Genomic DNA, 21664 nt, shown 5'->3' with positions numbered 1-21664 from the left:
ACGCTCCATGAGCTTTATTTTCTCCTCCAACATAGCTGCTTGGAGGTTAGAAAGGCCTGGGAATTGGCTCACCGAGTGGGCACTAGATCTGGAGCTGGGCACACTGCTCTTTGTTAGTATATCTGCTCGACTACTCCATCGTCCTTGTCAGAGCAGTGCCTGTGTTGAGGCTAGGCATTGATCTTGGGGAGCGAGCTATTCAACTGCGTAGTCAGTCAGGTGTATTTTTGTAGGGGTTGATACATTTTTTGTTAGGGTAAATCAAGTCTGAAATGTCAAAGTGTAAATTACAAACTTTAAAAGCCTTTTTAAAAATCAAATACACTACAAGTTTGCATTTCAGTAACAAAAGAGGGATCAAATTAAGATCCTACATCTGTAGATATGTAGATTGTGTAAGAGAGCGTTAGCAGTTCCTCAGTTAATAAAGCTCTATAACCTTGCAGGTTAACGTAAATGTTCAGACGTCTTTGCCATATCATTCAGCCGTGATTATCCAATTAAACTGTGTTTTATCTATACAAGCTCCATATCCATACTGTGTGTCAGGAAAAAATAAACAAGAATGGTATCAATACATGACAGGTTAGAATAAGACACTAATTAGGAATAACAGACAAGATAAACAGTTCCCAATAATACAAATGACTCAAATGAGATACAGATAGCTAGCAAGATGAAGCTAAACAGGGGCATCAGTTGAGTATGGCAGGGTATGGCAGTCGACTCAAGACCAAAAATGTAAAAGGAGGCTTCAAAAAAAGCAGTTTAAATTTGTTCCAATCCCGATCAAAATTCAACGTCTGTTTAGCGTATTGGCTGGCTGGCTTTAGGACCATGCGGAGCATCGCTCAGAGAGAAGCTGCCAGCCTGTGCCTTTCTATTACTTTAAGAAAGCAGTGAGCAGAGACAGTGCAAACAGTATGCTTTGCCGATCAGCCGTTTAGGCAGTGCGCTAATTGTTTTGATTTTGATGTTGACATTTGAACTTGGCCTTAAAGGAAAGGTTCACCCATTTTGAATGTTATATTGTTTTTGTGCATTTCTGAGTGATGTTCTATTGATTCCCTGGGTCATTTCATGTTTTCATGTGTATCTGAGTTATTGGTGTTCAAGCAGGCAAAAATCTGCCCGGTATGACGTAGCACTGTGATAAAGTCGCTCTCACTACACTGGAGGTTAATAGGAATACAACTTTTAGGTCGCGAAAACTTCTATCATAAATGTCAGATTTCAATACTGGCCGATGTCATAACTCGGGAGGTTGTCTTCTCTCGAATGAGCCATTGATCATATTTTTGTGATATTCCTACCTTGAGAATAGTGCAATTTAACAGAGGGTATAGCACATTTTTCCTATTTGTCTGCCTTTTTAGTCCAGGGTGCATTGCATGGTGCCATTGCCTGAGATATTATAGAAAGGAGATAGGAATCCAATGAATTTAGGAACGTATAACGCCCCACCCAGCAGACTGTCGACCAATCACGTTCATGTTGTCCTGCGGTTGCTAAGCTAATCATCAAGCAATCCCTTCTCAAAGACAGTGTACATATAGAGAAACGTGCCTATTTTCCTCAAAAGTACGTAATGTTACGATTCCCAAAGCTATACGATATTACAGATAGCAAGTTATCTCACATCTCAGAAAAGACTTGTAATGTTGTACTTCTTATTGACGAAAGTCTTGCTAATGTTGGGTTTTTGAGCTAGCGCACAATAGACTTGTATTCGCTATTTGAAGGAGAGCACTCCTTGTCCCAGAATCACCCAGAATGAACCGCATGGCCCATTGACATAGCATGGACAACGTTTCCCATCTCCTCAAAAGTATATCTGCCATTGCGAATGTCAGACTCCACTCTGTGAGGCACATCGATCTGCAGGTGGAACATGGTAAGATTGTAGACTCCTAAATTGATTGTGCAGTTTGTTTAGGTGAATTCACAGCTAACTAGCTACTTTACATGCTGATTGTATTTGGTATTATTGTATGTAGCTACATTTGCTAGCTAGCTACCTTCCCGTAAAGTAAATTGAATTATATTTGACAAAAATTGCTATATAATTACTCATGCATATACAGAAATAAATAAAATAATTTAAAATACTACACCAGAGAGCATGATTTGGCCCCAGAGGATCATTAGAAATTTGGGCAGAACGTGCGGCAAATAGCCTATTAAATAGCTTATGAGTAGCAGCTGTCAGTGAAAAGTAGTTAAATAGGCCTATCGCAAAATTTCCAAATGCAATCGTAGGAAAACATTTGTTTAGAAAGTAAATGGCTATTGCTAAAAAGAGAAGACTCTAATTTGTCTCTAGAATTCTCAACACCCAATTGAGCGAACAGTAACCTATCTTATTGGCACCAGCGGAGAGCATCGGCCATATCCCCGGTGAGTGCTGGCATATTCATTGTCTTTATCATTGGATCAGTACAACTGGTCACTGGGAAGTTTTTTTGGGGACAATAATTTCCTCCTCCAGGCTAGATGGACGTCATATTGTACAATTTGTGTCTCCCCTTTTCTTAGGCCAAGATTAGAAGGTTGTATTCAAGAACATGTTGTTTTTACTGTTTGTCAGTGTCACCAGAGTAGCCTACTAATTTGTGTCGTATTAAAAGAGATGTTGCTTGTGTCTCCAGTCATATTAAGCAGGGTTTCACAACCCTCTCCTCGGGGCCCCCCCAGACATTTCACATTTTTGTTTTAACCTTAAACTGGCACATCTGAAAACATTTCGTCAAAGGTTTGATGGTTAGTTGACTAATTGAATTTGGTGTGCCAGTTTAGGATTAAATCAAACATTTGAAACGTCTGGGGGGGCTGAGGAGAGGGTTGGGAAACCCTGATATAAACCCTGATTAGGCCTACTCTGTCACTACGCGCTAACACATTCATTGTTCAAAACGGTCTGTTTTGCTAACAGTGATTGAGTCACATTATTAGCCTAAATTCTGACTAAGCAATCTACTCATCACATTAGGAATAGTAGCCTACCTTACATTAGTCTGCAAATGCGACGATAGATGCATGTAATCCTTTATTATTAAGGTGCAGTTTTATGGTGTCAAAATAGCTTCCCCAAACTTGAAACTCACTTGCCGCCTATTGATGTCAGCATCTGAAGTCAGCCTTTTTGTGACTCGATAGCGTGTATTATGCATCTATTTTATGTTGCGCTGTATGCAGCTTTCCACAAGTAAATTTGTGAATTTATGATGAGGTTGAGCAGTGGTTGACATTGTATATGCCATTCCACAGACCTTTAAACCTAATATTGCCGTGATATAAGTAATGGCTGGGGTCAGTTTTGTTTTCGCTGTTCTCCAAATAGCATTTTAGGTTTTTAAAATGTGTAGAAATGCAGTAAATTAGCTTAAATTTCCAAAGAATGCCATACCCTAGGTTTAGCTGAAATAACGCCACTGACGCTAATCAGCTAATAATGGCAGTAAAAATGTATCTAACAATAGTAACAGAGATGGCATAAAAATGAGCTGCATAAATGCTGTATAATGACGAAAATAGGACCAAATGAATAACAACTTCATCAGTAATCTTTGAGGAACATATGCTGTACTCACCAGAGACAGATTTCTGTCCACAGCAGCAGGTCGCGAGCTGAAGAGTAAACACTGGAAGTTTGTGACTTCCTTCATTACAGTGCCTTCGGAAAGTATTCAGACCCCTTGACTTGTTTCACATTTTGTTAAGTTACAGCCTTATTCTAAAATGGATTAAATAAAAAAATCCTCAGCAATCTACACAAAATACACCATAATGACAAAGCAAAAACATGTTTTTAGAAATGTTAGCAAATTTATTAAACATAAAAAACAGAAATACCTTATTTACATAAGTATTCAGACCCTTTGCTATGAGATTCGAAATTGAGCTCAGGTGCATCCTGTTTCCATTGATCATCCTTGAGATGTTTCTTCAACTTGATTGAAGTCCACCTGTGGTAAATTGAATTGGACATGATTTGGAAAGGCACACACCTGTCTATGTAAGGTCCCACAGTTGACAGTGAATGTCAGAGCAAAAACCAAGCCATGAGGTTGTAGGAATTGTCTGTAGAGTTCCGAGACAGCATTGTGTCAAGGCACAGATCTGGGGAAGGGTACCAAAACATTTCAGCAGCATTGAAGGTCCCCAAGAACGTAGTGGCCTCCATCATTCTTAAATGGAAGAAGTTTGGAACCACCAAGGCTCTTCCTAGAGCTGGCCTCCTGGGCAAACTGAGCAATCGGGGGAGAAGGGCCTTGGTCAGGGAGTTTACCAAGAACCTGATGGTCACGCTCACAGAACTCTAAAGTTTGTCTGTGGAGATGGGAGCACCTTCCAGAAATACAACCATCTCTGCAGCACTCCTCCAATCAGGCCTATATGGTAGAGTGGCCAGACGGAAGCCATTCCTCAGTAAAAGTCACATGACAGCCCGCTTGGAGTTTGCCTAAAGACTCTCAGACCATGAGAAACAAGATTCTCTGGTCTGATGAAACCAAGATTGAACTCTTTGGCCTGGCCTGAACGCCAAGTGTCACATCTGGAGGAAACCTGGCACCATCCCTAAGGTGAAGCATGTTGATGGGAGCATCATGCAGTGGGGATGTTTTTCAGTGGCAGGGACTGGAAGACTAGTCAGGATCGAGGAAAAGATGAACAGAGCAAAGTACAGAGAGATCCTTGATGAAAACATGCTCCAGAGCGCTCAGGTCCTCAGACTGGGGTAAACTCCCCAAATACAGGTGTGCCAAGCTTGTAGTGTCATACCCAAGAAGAATCTATGCTGTAATTGCCGCCAAAGGTGCTTCAACAAACTACTGAGTAAAGGGTCTGAATACTTATGTAAATGCAATATTTCCATTATAAAAAAATATAAAAAATAGCAAAAAAACTAAAATTACGATTTTGCTTTGTCATTATGAGGTATTGTGTGTATAGAATGATGAGGAAAATAGAATAAGGCTGTAATGTAACAACATTTGGAAAAAGTCAAGGGGTCTGAATAACCGTATAATCTAAAAGGGAGTGGAGTGGAGTGGAGTCGAGGACCACTTTATGTGTACAGTAGCCCCGTTTACACTTGGTGCTACCATGCGTCCTTAGTCCTGATCTTGTCCACATTCTGATTGTGCCTCAATTCATCGGGGCATGGACTCTACAAGGTGTCAAAAGCATTCCACAGGGATGTTGGCCCATTTTGACTCCAATGCTTCCCACAGTTGTGTCAAGTTGGCTGGAAGTCCCTTGGGTGGTGGACCAATCTTGATACAAATGGTAAGCTGTTGAGTTTGAAAAACCCAGCAGCGTTGCAGTTCTTGACACACTCTTGACATACTCTTTTGTCTTGCCCATTTATCCTCTGATCGGCACACATACACAATCCATATCTCAAAAAATCTGTAATTAATTACCTGTTTCTTCCCCTTCATCTATACTGATTGAAGTGTATATTTAACAAGTTACATCAATAAGATATTCATGTAATGTTCACCTGGATTCACTTGGTCAGTCTGTCATGGAAAGAGCAGGTGTTCTTAATGTTTTGTTCACTCAGTGTAAGTGTAAACAGACAAGATAAGGACAAGATCAGGACGCATTTAGCTCCAGGTATAAACAGGTTTTCAGATACAAACAATGCACCTCCTGTGTTATTACCTGATGATGGTCTCAGTGAGCTCATACTCCGTAAAGTAGAATCCATTCCACCCACCAAATTGGGGAGGCGTATGCATGTAGAAAGGTCTCAGGATGTTGAGTGTGCTTGAATGTCAGTATTTGAAGAGGTGTATGTGTGTGTGTTTTGTGTGTGTGTGTGTGTGTTTGTGGGTCTTAATGAAGGGTATGCACTCCACTCATCAATATGCTGTCATTTGTTTACTGGAGCATACCTTTTAATTCCAGCTAACATACTTTGAAAGGTTCACTGACATCTGCCCATCAATCAAGTTTATACGATATTTGTTTATATAACATTTTCTTACAGAGTTCCAAAGCCAGTAAACATACACTATATATACTGTTCAAAAGTTGGTGGATTCGGCTATTTCAGCCACCCCTGTTGCTGACAGGTGTATAAAATCGAGCACACAGCCATGCAATCTCCATAGACAAACATTGGCAGTGGAATGGCCTTACTGTGACTCAGTGACTCAGAAATGTCTAGGAGCAACAACAGCTCAGCTGCGAAGTGGTAGGCCACACAAGCTCACAGAACGGGACCGCCGAGTGCTGTAGCGCGTAGCGTGTAAAAATCATCTGTCTTCAGTTGTAACACTCACTACCGACTTCCAAACTGCCTCTGGAAGCAAAGTCAGCACAACAAGTGTTCGTCGGGAGCTTCATGAAATAGGCTTCCATGGCCGAGCAGCCGCACACAAGCCTAAGTTCACCATGCACAATGCCAAGTGTCGGCTGAAGTGGTGTAAAGCTCGCTGCCATTGGACTCTGGAGCAGTGGAAACGGGTTCTCTGGAGTGATGAGTCACGCTTCACCATCTGGCAGTCCGACAGATGAATCTGGGTTTGGCGTTGCCAATAGAACACTACAATTCCCCCATGCACAAAGCGAGGTCCATACAGAAATGGTTTGTTGAGATCGGTGTGGAAGAATTTGACTGGCCTGCACAGAGCTCTGACATCAACCCCATCGAACACACTTGGGATGAATTGGAACGCCGACTGCAAGCCAGGCCTAATCGCCCAACATCAGTGCCTGACATCACTAATGCTCTTGTGGCTGAATTGAAGCATATCCCCGCGGCAATGTTCCAACATCTAGTGGAGAGTCTTCCCAGAAGAGTGGAGGCTGTTATATCAGCAAAGGGAGGACCATCTCCATGTTAATGCCCATGAGATGTTTGCAATGAGATGTTTGACAAGCAGGTGTCCACATACTTTTTCATGTAGTGTATTTAGACATTTTAATTTCTAATGGTGATATTGATGTTGAACACGTCAAACAGAATAGTATATCAAGCTAAGTAATGATTGGTGTTAAAAATCAAGGAAATAAAACAAATGAACTTTGAAAACAGACATCCACTTTCTATAGTTCATCCATATTACTGACCTCGACCTGTAGCTTATTGATTTTTCTCACCCACCCCAAACAGTGATTATGGCTTTGAGAGGCAGAGTGATGGAGGATGCACTGCTGCCTTCTGGTTTGTTCCATCCTCCGTGTCCAGAGACTGCACCACCGGGGACAGCTTCCTAAACACTACAGGGTATGGTAAATCCTTCTCCATTTAAAGTAATTCAGTGAAGTAGACAGAGTATTTCCTTGTTTTATTTCTTCATATGTATTTAAGGTGGAGTACTGGTTGTCTAGTTATTTATGTCTGTATGTGTGTATGTTGTAGATACCGTAAGGCTCTGTCCAATAACTGCACTGTGGGAACTCTTGGGAAGTACCGCCTTAGGAGACAGAGGTGTCCCCACCGGGCCCCCAGAGGTCTGCAGCTGGTCACCAGTGAGGGAACACTCACAGCCACCCAGGAGGACAGCGTGACCTTCCTGGTGTTTCTGGAGGAGGTAATGGTCTGGCATATTTCTTAGAGATCTTATCAAACTACTGAAAGCTACACTCATAGAAGAAAGGTTCCAAGAGGCTTCTTCAGCTGTCCCAATAGGAGAACCCTTTTTGGTTCCAGAAATGGTTCTTCAAAGGTTCTCCTATGGGAACAGCCAAAGAACCCTTTTAGGTTCTATACTGAACAAAAATATAAACGCAACATGCAACAATGTCAAAAATGTTACTGAGTTACAGTTCATATGTGGTAGTCAGTCTATTGAAATAAATTCATTAGGCCCTAATCTATGGATTTCACATGACTGGGAATACAGATATGCATCTGTTGGTCACAGATACCGTAACAAAAAAAGGTAGGGGTGTGGATCAGAAAAAAAGTCAGTGTCTGGTGTGACCACCATTTACTTCATGCAGCGCAAAACGTCTCCTTCGCATAGAGTTGATCAGGTTGTTGTTTGTGGCCTGTTGAATGTTCTCCCACTCCTCTTCAATGGCTGTGCAAGGTTGCTGGATATTGGCGAGAACTGGTAAACACTGTCGTACATGTCGATCCAGAGCATCCCAAACATGCTCAATGGGTGACATGTCTTGCGAGTAGGCAGGCCATGGAAGAACTGGGACACTTTCTGCTTCCAGGAATTGTGTACAGATGCTTGCGACATGGGACTGTGCATTATCATGCTGAAACATGAGGTGATGGCGGCGGATGAATGGCACGACAACGGGCCTCAGGATCTCCTGACGGTATCTCTGTGCATTCAAATTGCCATCGATAAAATGTGATTGTGTTCGTTGTCCGTAGTTTATGCCTGCCCGTACCATAACCCCACATGGGGCACTGTGTTCACAACTTTGACAACAGCAAACTGCACGTCCACATGACACCACGGTCTGCGGTAGTGAGGCCGGTGGAACGTACTGCCAAATTCTCTACAACGACGTTGGAGGTGGCTTATAGTAGAGCAATGTACATTCAATTCTCTGGCAACAGCTCTGGTGGACATTCCTGCTGTCAGCGTGCCAATTGCATGCTCGCTCAAAACTTGAAACATCTGTGTCATTGTATTGTGTGACAAAACTGCACATTTTAGAGTGGCCTTTTAATGTCCCCAGCACAAGGTGCACCTGTGTAATGATCATGCTGTTTAATCAGCTTCTTGATATGCCATACCTGTCAGGTGGATGGATTATCTTGGTAAAGGACATATGCTCACTAACAGGGTTGTAAACAAATTTGCATTTGCACAAAATACATTTACGTTCACATTGATCTACACTCATTCGTCGACCAATGGATTGAGATGAGCAGCAGTTCATCATGTTTCACATTTTGTTGGTTCATAGGCCTTATCTAAGAGCCTTGATGTTTGTTGTGTAACACTTGTAGCCATTGTCATACAACAGTTATTACATACTGTACAGATGTAGGATCTTAATATGATCTGCCTGTTGCAGGAGAACTTTCCTGCAATGCAGGACATTTAAACTTGTAATGCATTTGAGGTTTAAAAAGGCTTCTGAAGTTTGTAATTTCCACCTTGATATTTCAAACTCGATTTTCCCAAAAATGGCCATTAATTATGATCCAACTAATAATTCAAATTTCTTGTTCCTGCATGAATATTTTCCTGCTGTAGCAATCTGGCTGAAATGAAGATCCTACATCTGTATAACAATGTATTGCTACAGGTAGAATATGTGTAGGGTATAGAAATCAATATACTGTAAATAGTGCATTTAAATTATTATGTTAAACATGCACACTGTATCTTGCCATAAACATGCGTTTCCATTGGTAGGGTGATGGCTCCACAACAAGTATAACAGTGGACTTTGGAGATGGGACGGCCATATCCTACGCTAACATCAGCTCCATAGAAGATGGGGTCAAACATACCTACAGTAAAGTCGGCATTTACCAAGTGGCTGCCATGGCACTCAACAGCCTGGGCTCTGAGAGAGTCTTACTATACCTACATGTTACCTGTAAGTGAAACAAAAATGAATGACGGATAGAATTACTTTGCTGTAGAGTTACAGTACAGGTGCTCTTTGCAGCATTTCTACCTGAAAATAACTTTCTGTAAATGATGTGTCTGCAGTAGGAAAAGACTACAATTCCATGAAAGAAAACACATTTTTTGTTGTTGTTTGGTGTTGTAGGTACACTTGAGCAAGTGCAGCTTTCAGCTCCCTCTGTGGTTGTTAGGAATAAAGCAGTGAATCTGTCAACAGTCCTAAAGCCAAGTTACGTTGGAACAGTCACCTACTACTGGTGGTTCAACAACCACACCGAGGTCAGTCAATCAACATTTCCACTATATCTTCAAACTTTTTAGATTTACAGAACTTTACTCGCCTCATTTACAGTATGAATTGTAATATTGTGTGTTGTATGGACAAACCTACCTATTGTGACACAGATTGAGGTGTGATACAAAAAAACGTACATAGTCAAACATGCTACAGGCATCATTGATAATATCATCTATACACATATAAAGACTATACCCCCCCCAAAAAATGACACAAATAAAATGCGCTTGTCTTTTCCTCCTACCACTGACTTTGCTGATAACTACTTTATTGTAGGAAAATGTACTTGCTACCATTGTGGTTGTCTCACCTAGCTAGCTTAAGATGAATGCACAAATTCTAAGTCGCTCCGGATAAACATGTCTGCTGAATGACTAAAATGGAAATGTATTAAATATGTATGCATTCCATTTCTATGTCTGTAAGCCTGTCGTGACTTTAGTGGGAGGAATGTCCTTCACCTTCTACAAGGAGGGAACTCATACTGTCACCGTGCAAGTGTCAGTAGGCAACACCGTCCTTCAAGACAAAATAACTGTTGCAGTCTATGGTGAGGTCTTTGAAATGACTCTTCTCTGTATTACTGAGGTGTTATAGCTGGGTTTCTAACAACCAGGTGGTAAATGATCTGTGATATAAAATATTGATTATGATGTTCATCCACTTGATCATTATAATAATATAGATGTTTAATGTTTAATTAAGCAATAAGGCACGAGGGGGCTGTTCTTACACACGACGCAACGCAGAGTGCCTGGTTACAGCCCTTAGCTGTGGTATATTGGCCATATATCACAAACCCCCGAGGTGGCTTATTGCTATTATAAACTGGTTACCAATGTAATTAGAGCAGTAAAAATGTATGTTTTGTCTTACCCTTGGTATACGATCTGATATACCACAGCTGTCAGCCAATCAGCATTCAGAGCTCAAACCACCCAGTTTATAATCATTTATAATCTCTTATGATCTATTAACAGTTTCTTTCTTATTATCTAGTATCCATTAGCAATTAACATGTCTTGTATTTTCCTGTAGAATATTTCCGGTCACACGTTTTAGCATTCTCCTCTAATCTGGACGCCTTCAATCCTGCTGTGGCTGAATGGAGACAGGACATCAGTAGAGTGGTCAAGGACTCCATGGTCCAAGTGAGTCCTTCTTTAAATATTCTACAGTGCTACTACTGCACTTTTTACCAGTGAATTACTGGGATTACAGTGACTAATTGGTGATCTCTAATGATTCATTCATAAGTAATTTTAACAGCATTGCGAACAATTTGGTAGCAAATGGTACACTCTTAGACAAATCTAGAACCTTAAAGGGTTTTTTGGCTGTCCCCATAGGAGAACCCTTTGAAGAACCCTTTTTGGTTGCAGGTAGAACCCTTTTGGGTTCCATGTAGAACCATTTCTGCTGAGGGTTCTATATGGAACTGAAAAGGATTCTACTCTGAACCAAAAATGTTTCATGTTTCATTACTAGCAGTATACCATTTCTAAGTGCCACAAATCAGGTTATTTCCCTATAAGTATTTGGCCTATTGTAAATAACAGGTAGAGTACACCATATAAGGAAAAGTGCTTCCAGTCAGTCCCCTTCGTCTCTCTCAGGATGTCAAGAAGCGCATTGGGTTACATAACGGACACTGAGCTATATATACCCCTCACAGTGGGAAACATTCACTTTGACCTTCTGTCTTGTCAGATATTCCCACGTTTTATACCAGGAAAGTGACAGGGGACCTCTGGTTACAGCGCAAATGCACTTAAAAGGCCTGCCCTTTACCAAAGACTGTCAAATGGAACTTGCATGTTTGGGCTGATTTGTGCATTATATCTTGACAGTGACTGGTACTTAGTCAAATGAGATCTAAAGCAGAAAACTGGGTGGATGTAGCCTTTTCCATGCTTAATTACAGTGCAATGCTATACAGTATAACACAACCTTATGTAAATAAAGAAGAAACTGAGATCCCAGAATTGTATTTATTTTTCATTACTTTTTAATTGAAGGTCACAGGGATCAATGGAGAGCAGCTTCTGGTGTCAGTGCTCCCAGGGTTGCCAACAGCAGCAGAGTTGTTTATCATCCCAGAGAAAAGGTCAGCAGAGGGGACGATGAATAGAAAAGGGACACATTTAGAGCAGGTAATGTGTCACCCGGCTTCATAGTCAAACACATCCACATTTTGAGTTTTTAATGAATTATTTTTGATTATTATTGTTATTCTCATTTACATAGTTCCATTACTTGAATCATGCCAAAGTTAGGCCAACCTCAACATTCAATACAAGCAAGTAATATCAGCATCACTAGCAGCACAATGTAGAAACACATTTCCTCTTGATTATATTATTCATATCATGGTGGCGTCATGATTTGCTCATAATGAGTTTTTCTCTCTTTGCTGCTTTAATCACACGTGCATGTGGAGCCTACTGTTATTTTATTAGAAATATAAGCTCAACAAAATGACTTTTCAGGACACATTTCCACCACTAGAGGGCAATGTCTTCACATCAAAATAATAGAACCTCAGCCTTGAAAACCTGCATTCATCTCAATACAGCATTGTAATCTGCATCACAATTTATTTCACATAACTCAATTCTAACCATGAGAGGTGGATAGTTCTAATACACACTATACTTTACCATTCACTCCAATATCGAAGGGTTTGTTTCGAATAGAACCACATTGAATAGAATGACTAAGATGTTGGCACTGCGCTCTAATTGTTTAACAGCTCTATAATTCTTGGCATTCTATAGAACTGATAAAACACACCACGTTTTCATCCGCATTTCAGCAGCTCAAGCTTATAGTAAAATGGATATCCATTTCAGTCCGTCATCAGACACTCTTATTCTGCATCATCTGTTACAATCCCAGATCCACGTATTTGCATAGGACATATTTGCATATGTTGCAACAAGTAAACACAATTCCAGTGGATCAGTTAGCCTTGAACTGAGTTAATAGGTATTTAACAATGATGCATCATGTAGTAGGACACATGTAGTGTGGAGACTAGTGGTGGGGCACCCTGAGTTGGGAATTAGGTGGATGTATTTATCTACAGCCTGTCTGATTACCTGGCAAGACCTTACAGACAATGGGGTAATAAATCTTAGTTCACTGTTGCACGTATTCTTGTGTCGTGAGTGGCATGGCGTGTGTGCGCATGTTTGTGTGTCCATGCGTGTGTGCATGAGTGCTTGCGTGATGTCTGGTGCAGCTTATTAAAATGTGTAATAGATTTACTGACCCTGATATGCCACTAGAATAAAAAGTAATTATTCATACAGAGTAGAGTAGTCTAATTTTAACCAATGGGAAGAGTTTAGAAAGAACGAGATGGAATACGTGAGCCATGGCTAAGGACTCAAATGGGCTTTGGGAAGGCTTTCTGGTCTCTTGTTAAATGACTGCTTCATCTAGGTGTGAAAAGCAGGGGAAATCATAGAGTATTGGAAAGAAAAGGAGGAGAAGGTTACTTAAGGCAATGTATTTTATAGTGGCCTACCATATTATTAATCAGAAAAAACATCCAAAGCAAAAAAAGTATTGGAAAAGCGACATACTGTTGTACAGTATACATTTTTCAAATGTCACTCACTCTTGCCTCATAAGGCAATTTTTCCTGATAAGATTTCAATTGCTATGATTGGTCTGTCAGCCTTTCGACAGGAATTGAATTACAGTAGGCCTTTCCATGTCATATCAGCACGTGCCCAACTTTAAAACAAAGCAGTATTTACTATTCATGACTGAAGTTTAAATATTGATGAGTGTGAAATGGTGCTGGTAACCAGAGCTGTGTTTTATTCCTCCACAGCTTTCTCAGGTCCTGCTAAGTGCCCTGAACCAAGACCTCATCCAGTTTACTCTGCGGCCCGGGGTTCAGGTTAACGTTTACCCCACACGACCGTCTCCAGGTCAGCCAGTCTGCTGCTGTGTTCACAGTATAGTCTGATGTCTGGTCATAGGGCAGTTACAGATATAAGGTCCTACCTACAGTACTACTATGTAATTAGAATTAAGAGTTATGGATGTTGGCCATTTTGGAATGATGCTATCATATAGTAGAATATTCAGTAGGTATTCATATTTGTTGAAACAGTCTCAACACCCCCAAGACAACACACGCACACACACACACACACACACACACACACACACACACACACACACACACACACACACACACACACACACACACACACACACACACACACACACACACACACACACACACACACACACACACACACACACATATACTTGAGAGGTTGTTAGCACAGGGTCAGCCAAAGAGCAATACACCTGAGCAAATCTTTAAGTTAAAGGGATACTTCAGGATTTTGGCAATGAGGCCCATTATCTACTTCACCAGAGTCAGATGAACTCTCTGTGCTAGCACGCTAGTAGATATAAAAATGGCATCCAAGAGTTCATCTGACTCTGGGGAAGTAGATAAAAGACCTCATTGCCAAAATCCTGAAGTATCCCTTTCATATGATGCTCCAAAGGTTTTGTATAATTTCAGCCAGTAGTTTTGAAAGTAGTGCTCACGAGCCAAAACGTGTCCCTGAAAATTGTACACAATTGTATAGTACGTCATCCATTTCGTATATGTTACAAATTGCACACACAAAAAAAATTTATTTATTTATTTTTCGCAATTTGTATGACATTTTACAAATTCTAATTCTTATGATATGTTACGAATTCTAATTCATACGATATGTTACGAATTTTTGAGAGCTTAACATCCTGGACTGCATCTTTAAGTGCTTTGCTCAAGGCCAAAACAGCAGGATATTGCACCTGGGATTTGAACCAGCAACCCAGAGAAGTCTACTGCCACAATATCTTCATGAGAATGATATAAGAAAGACATAACTCATGTTGTTTTTGATTGTTAAGGTCAAATTCAGTTACACTATGGTGGTGAAAATGTAAAAAACTTGGACCAGATATCACCCCTGGTGAAAAGCCTCACATCACCTGGGAGTTTGATGCCAGAAGTAAAAGACTGAACCCTGTATGTCTCTCTTTGTCTGATGTCTATATCCTTTTCTCTCCTTTATTCTTTTCAAAGCTCCTCTCGTGGACACCAGTGAGAGTGGGCACAATGGTGCTGCAGTCATTATGCTAGTGTCTGTAGTATTTGTGGGTTTGGCAGTTTTCGTTATCTACAAGTTCAAAAGGTAAGGTATCCCGGACTTCATTTTAATGAAGCTGATTCAAATGAGAGTGATATTGTCAATTCAGGCCATTCTCACACACCAATCCTTAAGCAAATTCATCTGTACATCTTACTCCTCAAATCCAATAGCTAAAACGAGCCAAAATATAATTAACTATCTTTAGAGTAATCCTAACAATTGAACTTCTTCGAAGCCACTCTTCTCTTTCCTATCCTCTTGAATATTCCTGGGAATTACAGTTTAATCAATTCTCTAAGTTCTGAATGGGTGTCAGTATTCTGCAGTTTATCAATATTAATCTATCTGACAATGTGAAAGTTGACCTTTCTGAAATGCTAAATAGAGCCAGTCAGGGTGAGGCATTCAACAGAATGGCAGCAATGGTTGAAAAGTTAAGACCTGAGACAACATACAATGCCATATGAAATGGATAGTATCCTCTGCTTCCATTACATTGCAAAAGAGCACACTCTCCCACAAGTTAAAGGTGCATTATGCAGAAATCGCACCACTATTTCCTAAAATTCGAATAGCTCGCCTAATTTCAGTTTGTGACAAAACAAGAAGTCATTGGGTAGAGAGAGAATCATTGTGCCATCTAAACCGCTGTAAAAGATGCAAAAACAAAACGTAAGAACGGGAGGCATAGAAATAGCGCACATAGAACAGATCTACAGCTTCTTAGACTTGCTTTCATTGACAATGACAGATCTATAACTCACTATGTAACTATGTGAATTTGGTCGGGTCACCCAAAAAGTTCAATATTGCAGCTATAAAATGATGTTAAGTGTGTGAATCTGTCACTTTTCAAGACATAATGAGGGTAGTACATAGTTTAACATTTATCACCAGAATGAAAAGGGACTGTAACTACCCCATGAAACCCAGAATTATCAGAAAACTTTACAGGGAGTGTTACTCCATTTTCCCTCATTGGTGGTAAATACAGTATATTTTATGAGATATATTACAGAAGGGATTAAGTAGATAACGATGTATTTACTATTCCTTTGCTGTTCCTCTTAACTCTTTTGTACAATGTATATTTCCTATAGGAAGATCCCTGGCATCAACATATACACAGAGGAGAGGTCAGAGAAACAACAGGAAGTGATCCCTACGGTGGCGTCCATAGCTGTCCCAAATCCTGAGGGAGACATGGTGACCTCTTTGGAGCACTTGGACACAGGGCCAGATGCACGTGGCATAGGTAAGGTATCCTTCATAAAGGGCAATTACTGATAAGTAATCAAGAATAACTCATGCCAAGGGATAGTGCGACATTTTGGCAATCAAGTCCTTTTTTTCTACTTACCCAGAGTCAGCTGAACTCATAGATACCATTGTTATATCTCTGCTTAGAGTTTGAAGTCAGTTGAAGGTCGTTTCTGGAGCCATTGCTAACAGCTAACATGATACCAGAAACTACCTTCAACTTTCTTCAAACTGCACGCAGAGACATACCAATGGTATCCATGAGTTCATCTGACTCTGGGGAAGTAGAAACAAGGCCAACATTAATTGCCAACATGTTGCACTATCCTTTTATTGCTTGGCTTATTTAAAAAAAAAAAAAAAGGTTTCACAGGTAGATCAAATCAATGAATTGAAATTAAAATGTCCTTACGTTCATCATTTAAGTTAATACGTTCCCATAGGTTTGCATTGGTACTGTAAGACGGCCTTACCATGCCAATACACCTCATTAAATTGAATTGTGTACAGCAGTTATGTTTATGTTTATGAATAAATGAGTGTCCTGAATAATGTAGCAGTGCGGTGATAAGCGACTCTGTAGAGCTCTAGTGGTTGATATACTCCTTTCCATTGTCAAGCAAGATTTGTTGGTATCGAAGATGGATATGCTTGCATGCTAAAATACATATGCTAGCGTGCTAATGCTGATATATCATTTCTGCTCTGTCTCTTGTGTCACTTCTCTCTGGCTAGGATACCTGCCATCTCTCACTGACATCAAACTCTCAGATGAAACTCCCCATGTGTTTTAATTCTCAGAGTCTACAGCCGACTTGTAATACATCTTTTTGGCAGTTACTTCCAGCAAACTCTGAAGTCATGGAACCAATGGATGGTCTCGGGTGTTTTCTACCCATGCATGGACAGACCAGCTTACACTATTTTGCCTGGACTCTGGGGGGGGGGAACTGTACAGATTTTTACATGCGTCTTCAAAAAGGAAATTTTTGATCGAAATACTTGTATTTTTGCCAGAACAATGAAGTTGTTTATGGAAATAGTGTAAATACAGAATTGCTGAACTAAAGATTATTTGACTCAGATGGTTACAGTTGTGTATATGACCTCAAGACATAAATCAGTAATGTACAGTAATCTATTTAATTTGAGTGTTCCATTTATAGTTCATCTCTAGTGGTAGGTGTGTGGAGGATATGTAAGTGAAGTGTACTTAGTGACTAACTACATGGAAATGCTGTATTTGAATGAGATGTGAAAGAAATGTTTGAATGTTTGGTTTTATCACGTTGGCCTGAGTTCTAACTTGAGATTCATGCACAAACTCTGCACTTGTTTCTTGTTTCAGCCCATAAGAAATGCGCTAGTTTAATCAGTGACCTGAGACCTGTCATATCTATGACTGTGTTATGCCATTCTTATGACAACGTTATGACAGAACCTATGTTATATCTGCTGGTTGTAAGAGGATGGAACTTTTCACTTAGTACATATCAATATCAGACGAGATCTTTCCCACTGGGCAAACACTGGTTGAATCAACGCTGTTTCCACGTCATTTCAACTCAAAAATTGTGATGACGTTGAATCAACGTGGAAAACTGATTGGATTTGCAAATGGTCACCAACGTAAGGGCATTTCACCCAACTTTAAACCTAAATCCAATGATATGGTGTCATTTGTTGTTGATTTCTCGTTGAATGCATGTTAGTTGACAACAAATGTAAATCCAAACTAGACGTTGAACTGAAAGCCTGTGCTCAGTGGGTTGGCTCTGCTGGATTCTGCCTGAATCAGAAGTTGAGGCCACACTGAAATTGGAGCGCTGTCCTTGCAGAAAGAGACTGGTAGACCCCAGGGGCTTGCATGAGAAGGTTATAGTTTAGGACTTACCATGCAGACTCCATGTCTTGCAAAGCTTGGATTTTCTGAAGAGGTTTTGCACATAAGAAAGAGACATACAGTATCTGCATGCTCTTTTTTTTCTTTACGTTTATTCTCACACTGGATATGTGTCATGGTATTAACTCTGGATGCTACCACTCAACTTACAGTATTGTTGCACACATTGCCATCGGAACTTCTTTACTTGGGCAAAATGCTGTAGGGGAAAGATTCACTTCCAATCTCCTTGTTTCCCGAATTGGGACTGAGGAATGGAAGAATATTCCTTCTTGTCGACAGTCTGCTAGCCTGACATGACTGACGGTTTTCGGTTGGTTGGCTGTCTCTTTGGGAGAGGCACAGAAGTTCTGAATCAAACTCTCTTTTAATGTATTGTCAGCATAACATGTCAGTTAGACAAATTAACTAGAAGCTATCCACTTGCCTCCACACTCCTTCAATACAGACTAACACATAAATGAACTCAACAACTCAAACCATACATCAGCAATTCCGTTTTTATTCATAGCTTGGCATTTCTAAAACAACACTTTGTTACGCTTTGTTAAGCATACTGTGCAAGAAAACTGTACATATTTGTTGTCATGTTATTTGTTTTTCACTTCACATAGAGTTACAGCTAATATGTATTTGGATAAATGTAAAGTACTTTCCATTTGCAAACAGGCTATAGCTACAGTAGGTGTTGTGAGTCCTCTACAGCCCCGTTTATACCTGGTGCTAACATATGTCCTTTGTCCTGATCTTATCCACATTCTGATTGTGCCCTTATTGTAGCCATTGTGTAACCTTTATTTAACTAGGCAAGTCAGTTAAGAACAAAATCTTATTTACAATGACGGCCTACACTGGCCAATCCCGGACAACGCTGGGCCAATTGTGTGCCGCACTATGGGACTCCCAATCACGGGCGGTTGTGATACAGCCTGGAATCGAACCAAGGTGTCTGTAGTGACGCCTCAAGCACGGAGATGCAGTGCCTTAGACCGCTGCGCCATTGCATTTACACATGGTAGTAAAATGTGTCTTGTACACATCCACTGTGTACCTATTGTGACCAGATATCCTGGTCTGTCCCTGTATGCAAATTATTTAACAGATATTCTTTCAAAATAATATTTACTTATTGTAGGACACATATATATTCCATAAGTCAATGATGTCACCTGTCAAGGACTTTAGTGGGTGGGATAGTGATGATTTCACAGTCCAGATCCATCTACACTTGAAAGATCCAGACACAATGCATTTCAGACTACCTCCGGAGTTGGTTTCTGTTAATCAACTACACCTGTTTAAAAATGTGGGCACAATCAGAACGTGGACAATATCAGGACAAAGGACACATGTTAGAATCAAGTATAAACGGAACTTATGGTTCATCAATTCAGATGTGTTTTTGGGTGATATCCTTCCATACCAGACAAAGTGAGTTGAAAGAATACATGTAAAAAATACTGGCAATATTAAGATCTAGAGGGTCAAACATAATGAACATGATCTTTTTTGGTTCAAGATTATCTGCAACTACATTTTTATTTGTATTTGTTTAACCTTTATTTTATCAGGGAGTCATAGTGAGACCAAGGTCTCTTTTACAGAAAATGCACACATCAATATAAATACTAAATATAAGCTGGAAGAAAAACACAGTCATAAAAAACAAACACATTCATCAGTAATAAGATCCTCAATCAGCTTTCTAAACTTGCCCTAAAGGGACCAGAACATCACATTTAAGAACATTTTGAAGACTGTCACACAAATAACGTGCAAGAAAACTTAAAGCTGATTTAGCTAACTCAGTAGAGACCAAAGGAATTTCCAGAGTTAGCCATCCCTGAGACCGGGTGTGGTAACTCATATGTGTAAAGTTTAGTAATGATGTTCTGTATAGTGGTACATTTTGTAAAAGTGTTTTATAAATGAAAACATAGCAGTGCATCAATTTATGTGACGTCAAAGAGGGCCAACCAACTTTCTGGTAGAGAATGCAGTGATGAGTTCTAAAATTGTCGCCCGTAATAAAGCGCAGTGCGCATCTAACGGTTTTAATGAAGTGGCAGCTGCGTTCATAAAGATGTCGCTATAGTCTAGGACCGATAGGAACGTTGACTGAATAATCTGCTTTCTACTATTTAGCGAGAGGCAGGACCTATTTCTATAGATATTCTGTTTTGATTAGTTCATGAAAATAATTATTCCAACTGCCCCTAACAGTTGGTTGGATAACAGTTTGATTTAGATGCTGATAAACCTGAGTTAGTTACAGTAGATCTGAGATCTTATTAAGATGAGTAGGAGGAGAACCGATCTTGGAGAAAACGGACTGGGATTAGCTCATGATAAGGATCTTTAAGATAACCATCCACAGTTTTGTTTTTAACTGTAACAAGTGTTATTTAGCATACAATGTGTTCTAAGGTTTCATTTGCATATACTTGGGGGCCGACTGGGAGGACAATGAAGCCTGGAGTGTATCTAATGGACTAGTTTCACATTTTCCCCGCTGCTCAACAAATTAATTATCCCCTCTCCAGGATATCAACACACAGTCAAGCAGGATTTCCATAAGTGGAATAGCGCCTTGAATGAAAATATCCTACAACAATAGCTTGCAGCAATATTGTGTTAGACCCAGTGTAAAATTGACGAGCGTGTTTCCTTTCATTGAGTACTGCATTATAGTATCTGCCTCTGCTACAGGAATGCAGTGCCAATAATTTGGAATGAGAAACCGAGGTAGAGTGAGACTCCCAGGGTCATGGAGCTGTTTGGCAATGATGGAGGTTGGTGACTGACATCATGGTGTTGAAATAGTGACACAAAAAGTAAAGAGAGAGAAATAGAGACAGGGGGTGGTGGGAGAGAAAGTAATGCACTGGTTCAGAGCCAAACATTACTTCAATGTCAGGGGAATGAAATCTCACACAAACGTATCATACTTCTGGCAAAAATAAATAACTTCAGGGCCTATGATGAATAACAAGGAAGTGTTTGTTTGTGTGTGTGTGCATGTCCATGTGCGTGTGCGTGTGTGCATGTCTAGCCTTAGTTGGCAGATATAAGGAATATGTGTTCCAGCCAGGATTCACTCTGCAATACCTTTGGGGGTAATAGTGAAACAAAGATTCAGGAAGCTGGGGGGTGTTTGTGTTAGAGGCTGTCCCCATGACAGTACAGACAGACAACTCCTCTGACAGAGGACATGCATACATTATTTAATGGAAATAGCTTTGTTTCTCTATCACTTCTGTGGCAAATAGTTATTATAAGGTAGACTATCCCCGAACCATGATGAATAACATGAAGCATTGGTCATGATAACTATGCTGGTTTCGTTAAAGTCTTGCGAACCCAGACACTTAATTCTCAGAATCCGTGCTTATGGAGAATGTAAAGCTTGGAACTTAAGGTTAGTTTCCTTTAAATATTTGTTTTCATCTCCATCAATATATGT

The 21664-nt window shown here is 40.2% G+C and overlaps 1 protein-coding gene across 1 annotated transcript in view; it reads left to right on the top strand.

Annotated features, from left to right (window-relative positions):
* Positions 1-20255, top strand: part of LOC139562083 (VPS10 domain-containing receptor SorCS1-like) — a 57352-nt gene extending 37097 nt beyond the window's left edge. The window contains exons 17-27 of the mRNA XM_071379405.1: positions 7127-7240; positions 7376-7547; positions 9345-9531; positions 9709-9842; positions 10288-10411; positions 10900-11012; positions 11880-12014; positions 13706-13805; positions 14972-15080; positions 16139-16293; positions 17034-20255. Of these exons, the coding sequence (XP_071235506.1) occupies positions 7127-7240; positions 7376-7547; positions 9345-9531; positions 9709-9842; positions 10288-10411; positions 10900-11012; positions 11880-12014; positions 13706-13805; positions 14972-15080; positions 16139-16293; positions 17034-17092 (1402 nt within the window). The 3' untranslated portion in view covers positions 17093-20255. The remainder of the gene's footprint in view (positions 1-7126; positions 7241-7375; positions 7548-9344; positions 9532-9708; positions 9843-10287; positions 10412-10899; positions 11013-11879; positions 12015-13705; positions 13806-14971; positions 15081-16138; positions 16294-17033) is intronic.
* The last annotated feature ends 1409 nt before the right edge of the window (positions 20256-21664 follow it).

Source organism: Salvelinus alpinus, chromosome 32 (assembly GCF_045679555.1).
Source record: "Salvelinus alpinus chromosome 32, SLU_Salpinus.1, whole genome shotgun sequence".
NCBI classification, from domain to species: Eukaryota; Metazoa; Chordata; class Actinopteri; order Salmoniformes; family Salmonidae; genus Salvelinus; species Salvelinus alpinus.
The sequence above is the reverse complement of the archived record's forward strand: the minus strand, read 5'-3'. Positions and strand labels throughout refer to the sequence as shown.